At 31.6% G+C, this 6,931-nt stretch overlaps 1 protein-coding gene across 3 annotated transcripts in view; it reads left to right on the top strand.

The window, feature by feature from the left end:
* LOC111704410 (uncharacterized) overlaps positions 1 to 6,931 on the top strand; it is a 51,273-nt gene extending 44,342 nt beyond the window's left edge. For 2 of the 3 annotated variants that reach the window (XM_023476642.1, XM_023476644.1), the window contains exons 2-7: positions 847 to 1,025; positions 1,395 to 1,471; positions 2,134 to 2,258; positions 4,052 to 4,108; positions 5,443 to 5,555; positions 6,598 to 6,931. In XM_023476642.1, coding sequence (XP_023332410.1) covers positions 847 to 1,025; positions 1,395 to 1,471; positions 2,134 to 2,258; positions 4,052 to 4,108; positions 5,443 to 5,550 — 546 coding nt within the window. In that variant the 3' untranslated portion in view covers positions 5,551 to 5,555; positions 6,598 to 6,931. The remainder of the gene's footprint in view (positions 1 to 846; positions 1,026 to 1,394; positions 1,472 to 2,133; positions 2,259 to 4,051; positions 4,109 to 5,442; positions 5,556 to 6,597) is intronic. The other variant, XM_023476643.1, reaches the window with a different exon arrangement.

Genomic DNA, 6,931 nt, shown 5'->3' with positions numbered 1-6,931 from the left:
TGGGGGTAGGAACAAAAATTTAAAACGAGAACAAAAAATGCCTTAACTAGATATATTCAGTGCAATATGGCTAAATTTTAACTGTTCCACAGTCTATGAAAGGGAACAACGTGTATAGGGTTGTTTCTCGTTTCGTTTTAAAACGAACACTCGTTTTGAACTTTCAAAAAACGAAAAACTATTGTCTTTGAAAACGACCGTTTCTAAAAATTATCTTTTTTTCGGGACAACCAACATTTTTATACTTTAACAAGAAATCTAAATTAGTTAAAAATGATAAAAAATAACGAAAAAATTGCTTACTTAGTTCTGATTTGCTATTTTCAGCAAATTTTGCAGCTCAAAAATTTAAGAGTAAAAGATTTATAAATTTTGGGGGAAAATTGTAATTTTTTAGTTTTCTAAAGTATTTATTTTAACAAGAAAAGTCTAATTTTATCTAAATAGGTTTAGTCCAATCAGCAAAGCGGTTTCAAAATGACTTTTAGACAAAAACGTGTTTGAATGGTGTATGCATCTTTTTATCCTATAATCCCAAACTAAAAGAGGGAAAAGGCAAGAAATTGCGTTGCTTGATTTTGAGTAAAAAATAAGATGTCAAATTTTCAAAAAACCTCCTACTGAGGTTTTATAAATTAGTGGAAACCCTAAAGGCCTTGCACTTCAGCTAGTATATATAGAAAGTGAACACAAAATTTAGACATTATTCTAAATATTTTTCTTGTAAATCACGACTTGAGCCTAACAGTTGTACTCCTATTCCACAATTTTTTATTATCTCTTTACATGGTTTCTTTATATACTTCTAAGCTCGGGTCTCTCGAGGATTTTATTTTATTGTTGCAGGTTTTCAACTCACCTCTGATGAGAATGGATAGAAGCGAGGGTTCGCTAGTTATTACTCCAACATCAGATAGTTTAGAGCAGAACCTGATCCCTGAACCACCAGGTCCAGATATCAGGGATTCTCCAACCCTTCTCCAGACTCATTCTCCAGTAGGAGCAGTAGCTCCTTCCCCCTCCAGGTACAAAAGATAGGTACAGGATACAGGATTCAGGATACAGGATACAGGTCACATGATACAGGATACAGGATACATGATTCAGGATACAGGATTCAGGTCACAGGATACAGGTCACATGATGCAAGTTACCTGATTCAGGATACAGGATTCCGGTCACAGGATACAGGTCACATGATACAAGTTACATGATTCAGGATACAGGATACAGGATACAGGATAAAGGTCACGTGATATAAGATACATGATTCAGGATACAGAATACAGGATATACAGGACAGTGTATAGATTACAAGATGCATGATACAGAATCGAAAAAGGGTAAAGGATACAGAAAACAGGTTATATGGTATATGATACATATCTTAGTAGATACTTTAGATCTAGACGAACCTCTGATTCTGGTTTTGAATCTGCTGCTAAGACTGTTGTACTCTTCCCTGGTTCAGGTACTTTTTGAAATATATCATTCAAGTTCATTTCAGTACGAAAGGAGTTGAGTCTTTGCCACAAACCTAAATTTTCTTATCCCTACATATTTGCACCGCAATGTTGTATACCTTAGACCGTAGACGTTGTTAGATCTAATCAAGGATTGTAAGGCAAGGAAAGTTATTTCAGAAGTGTACACATCTTTTGTACTGCAGTGTACTGTCTCTGGGCGGTAATGTAAACACAAGACGGACGTCGAAGCCTGAAACGGGATCCATCTTTCACATAAAAATTCGATGAAATATTCTGGTCATAGGAAACTATTATGTGAATTATCAAAATTTTCAAAATTTAATGCTTTTAACCTCCTCGGATACTAAACGAACACTGATGCATCTATTCTTGTTTACAAATTCCGCCCAAAGAGAACTGGTTTCAACATGTACGCAGAGTATACACGACCGCAATAAACTTTCCTTGCCTAACATTCTTGGATCTAATAATCTAAGTTTAAATATCAAAGGTTTTCATCATCGGGTTGCAAAGATATGGTGATTAGAAAGTCATGGTTTGAAGCATATAATAAATTTCTTTAATTTACTTATTATTCTCTTTAAAGAGATGGAACTGAGATAACTACTCTTTTACATATCTTCCTTCAGTAGCTTTAAATGTTTAGGTAGTATTGCTGCTGCTACTCTGGGAGCTCTAGGTAGTGTAGCAGCAGTTGCTACTGGTAGTGTAGCTCTTCTAGGAGCTGGAGCTGCAGTTTGTGCATTCAAGTTCTCACCAGGACTAAATAAGGTGAAATGAAAATCAAACAAATAAAAAATTTGGATTTTTCATCTGGGATCCAAAAACGTTGCAATAGGAATAGATTTCTTCAATAGTCCAATGAACGAACATAAGACACAGCAATTTTGCGGTGTACACAAAACCATTTTTCTTAATTATAAGTTGATTATAAAGGTTCTGGTAAAACTATTCGTTTTTTTTATAAACAATAAATATTGCTTTAAAAAGTCGTTTTCCTATTAAATTAGGTATATTGGAAAACATTTCGAAAATTACTTCTCGCGGAATTTGTTTAGCTTAAAATTTCAAATCCTCGAGTACATCATTGACATCATCCATAGTTTTATGGGTCTAGAATTCTGTACCAAAAATAATTGAAAATTTAAGAATTTAACATAGGAAAAAAATGTTATTATATAAAGTTGATAATCAAAAATTTTTATTTTTAATTTTAACATATTATGTTTTCCTTTAAAGGGTAAACACGAGGAATCCCACTAAATGCATTCCCCCCAATGCACATTATCCATTTTCCATATCATAAATGCAATTATCTCGCCAAATATAGGGAAAATCAATTTTTTTTGAAAACATCAAATCATTTGTTTATTTTGTCTATTTAGTTGCTGCCCCTTTTCGTTACAGGGCCGAACGCAAGAATTTGTCTTTAACTTTAGATGGGGGGGGNGACAAAATTTGTTTACCCAAATGCTTCTTAAAAAAAAGTATGTCTATGAATTTTAGATGATTTTTTGTGTTGGCCCATCATACTAATAGCATGCTTTGGCAACTAGCTTATTCCTTTTAATTTTTTTATTTGTTCATGGTTGAGCTCGGCATGCAGTCTACTTCATTGCGTGCACTTGATTAAACGTGTGTCTTTGTTATTGTTGACATTTTGGTCATTTATTATTAATGATTTAAACCATCTTGATTTGATAGTTGTTATCCTTAACAATTGGAGAAATAAATAATATATTTTTTACTATTAAACCTATGCATTATAATTTATGTAATTTCGAGTAATAACAGTTTTTTCTTATTGTAATTTTAAATTCTAAAGCCCTGATACCTTAGTTTGATGATTCTAAAGTTTGTCGAAGTTTTCTTTCGAGTATCTGCACTTACCAGTTACCACATATTCTGAATTTACAGTCCTTTGTAACCTGATGTTGTAAACTTTTAATATGTCCAACTATGAATGCTGCTTGGTTAACAGAGTTCGAAATATTAAAAGGTTACATCATTAACTTGGAAAGCTATGAGTATTTAAAAAATCAAAGTTTAATGGTAAATATACGATATACTTCGTGTTATTCTACAGTGAAACCCTTAATAACGAATACATCGGAATAATTTATCAAATGTCGTCTTGGCAATTTTTCAATGAGTTTTATACTATATTTCGTAAATTTCAGTATATTCTTAATTGAAATGTTCATGCTGTTTTGAAATTCAAAAACCATTTAAACATTATGAGAAGTTAATTACATTACTTCTGATGAAACTGTAGTGAACTAGCCAAAAAAATAAAAAAGTTTTAGTTGATTTTTGTTCAAAAAATGATATCTTAATGGGGTTAAAATTTAATTCACCATGAAGCTTTCCAGAAAATGAGGTGTAAAATTTGTATTAATTTATTTTATAAAAAAGCTGAACAATATTTTATCATAATGTCATTTCTACTGCATCATAGATATTTTTCCAGTAGCTTGTAATATTTAAACACAATTATAGCTAAACAGATCCCCTTTATTTCTAGTGCTGCCCTATAACGGTGGATTTACGAATCTTTTAATTAGGAACGATCAGCAGCCTCTCGAGAAGAGAGAGCACGCTACCTGGAAGAGGCCAATAGGGTGAGTGGAGTTTTTATTTAAAGGGACTAAGGTCAGAACTTTGGTGAAGAAATCAATGGTATTTATATTGAATTTTTAATTCTTTATAAAGTTGGTTGCTGATTCTTTCAATTTTTTTCAATGTCGTCTTTTCAATTAAAGTTACCGGAAATGGAGGGAAAACATCAATCATTAAAGAAACCGATAACGGAATAAGATTATTTATCTTATCGATGTTAAGTCGAGTTAACATTTTTCTCAGCCTGTTCCCAAACAAGAAATAAGTTAACAGTGGAATTTTTTGGTCCGGGTTATTAAATATAATTGTAAAAACGATTCTTCTGCGGACTATCCGTTCGGTGAAATTTTACAAACAAATTACGCTCTTATTTAGAAATTATACAATATTAACGTATCATTTTGTTTCCATAGTCTCTCCTTTTAGTATGTAGTTTACAATTTGGTCATGATTTCAGTTTTCATACTTTTTATGTTCAAAATATGATGAATAACATTTTTTTTTGATATATGTATAAATTATGTTCTATTCAAAGTTTTGCGCATTGTCATGGGTATCATTCATAAATATCCCTATATATAGCTATTAAAATTTTCAGCAAAATATGCTGCATCAAATATTTTCTATTCAATAAAAAATCTACTGGAACATTTTAAAAAGATAAATCTGAAATCAATGGTCGTTCTGTAAAGGTTCTGAGAAGTTTCTCAACTTTTACAACTTTAACAACCACTACGGAGAAAAGAATGGGCCTAGAGAAAGTTTTTACTCTACACTGATCTTTACAACACTAAAAAATATCTTCCACTACCCAAAAAAAAATGTAGACCCCCCCCCCCCCAAGGCCGTAACATATGATAATTAAGTAGCACTAAACCCCATTTTGTGAAAATTGAGGCTATTCAGGAAACTATAAAATGCAATCAAATCAATTAGTAGAATAAAGTAGCTGCTAAACAATATCGCCATGTAATGGATATTGTGCGGGCTAAAGAATAGAAAAAAAGTTTCTTTTGTAGATTTAAAATATATTCTGTTTAGTATAAACATAGTTATTCAAATAATTTAATACGGTTTCACAAATATAAAAGGCACTAAGTTCAACACAGTTTTAACAACTTCTTTAAGGGGTTTTAGAAAAAAGGATTTTTGTCAGTAAACTCAAATTGAGTTTTTTTTAAAATATATCTTGAATGCTTTATCTCTCTATTAAAATTATCCCTTCAGAGTATGACCGCAATGGGATTTAAAGAGGACTAAAATCAATCCGTAGATCTGCATAAGATTGAGTTTGATTCTTAATACTAAAATTCACAACAAAAAGTTCTTACTTTAGGTGTCAGAAGAGAAGAGAAGAATGGCGAAGGAAAATGAGATAAAGAGAAGAGAAGGAGAAGAGGAAACTTTGGCTGCTGTTCTTTCAGCTCGGGGAAACTTTAGATAATCAAGGTTACTCCTAAACCCAGTTTTTATGTAGCTTTATAATCCCTCTTGTGTTTACTTTGTTATTGATTGAAGGCCCTTCGTGCTACGCAGTTCTATTCTTTTCCGGAGAGGTATTTTCCCATAGATCATCTTTGATTTAAAAAAATGCATATCCAGAATTCTAGTTTTTTTTCAATATTCTTTAATTTAGACGCAACATATTCTTTAGCTTAAAAAGAGCTTAGTAACATAAGATACGATTACAAAAGATATATTAAAAACATTTAATTGCATATGATATAAGTAACATAAGAAACAAGATACAAAAGATATAAGTTACACAAAATATAATTAGCACACAATCTAAATAAAGGCAAATATTACAAAATATAAAAAATGTTATAATTAGCTCATATTGTATTTAAACACAAAAATAGTTCAAATGAACCAGAAAATAGTTCAAATGAACCAGAAAATAGTTCACATGAACCAGAAAATAGTTCACATGAACCAGAAAATAGTTCAATTGTGGTTCAGTAAAACAATTGTTATGTTCATTTGAACGTCTAGCAACAGCAGTCGACCGTCTAGCTTGTCCTAGCCGCAGCAGTCGGCCGTCTAGCTTGTCCTAGCCGCATCGCTTGACCCAGAAACTGTTTTAACCTAATCTAAGTCTGAGATATTAATACATATTCTTTTTCAAATATTCATATTATTTCAGGGTTAGGTTAGGTTAAGACACTATCTGGGCCGAATGCTGCGGCTATGACAGGCTAGGGGGCGAAGCGCTGTGGCTACATAACAAATGGTTCAAATGAACATAAAATATTTTAAATGAAATGTTCAAATGAACAAACTGTTGGTAATTGTTACCTCTTATAGATTTTGTAATTTTATCTTTTGTAATTTATATATTTGTAAAATATTTTTTTTGTAACCTATATGTTTTGTAATTATATTTTTTGTAATTATATCTTATGTATCTGAGCCTTGAAAAGTATTTCTCCAGAAAAAAAAATCTGATTTAATTTAGTCTGATATTGTTGTAGATATTATATTATTACAGGGGAGTTGTTTCATGGACGCTGTAAAGAAGCTAATCTTGATTTTGCAGTCAACAATCTTTCACCATCTTAGATATGTTAACTATGTGGAATCTGAAATTCATTTATACACGAGGCTAGCCTGATCTGATCAGCTTACTAAATAATTGAGTGCAAATCCACCTATTAGGAGCCTTAATAAAATAAACCAAATCAGAGTCGAGATTACAAATGATTAATCACCCAGTCGGAACATTCGGTGCAAACTGTTTACAAATCATTATCATCAAGCAATTAATTGCAATCAAATCAGTATCTATTATTTTACATATAACAATACAATGTCGTAGATTTCAA

This window comes from Eurytemora carolleeae, unplaced genomic scaffold, assembly GCF_000591075.1.
Source record: "Eurytemora carolleeae unplaced genomic scaffold, Eaff_2.0 scaffold362, whole genome shotgun sequence".
Taxonomy (NCBI): Eukaryota; Metazoa; Arthropoda; class Copepoda; order Calanoida; family Temoridae; genus Eurytemora; species Eurytemora carolleeae.
This window is presented reverse-complemented; position numbering and strand designations above follow the sequence as displayed.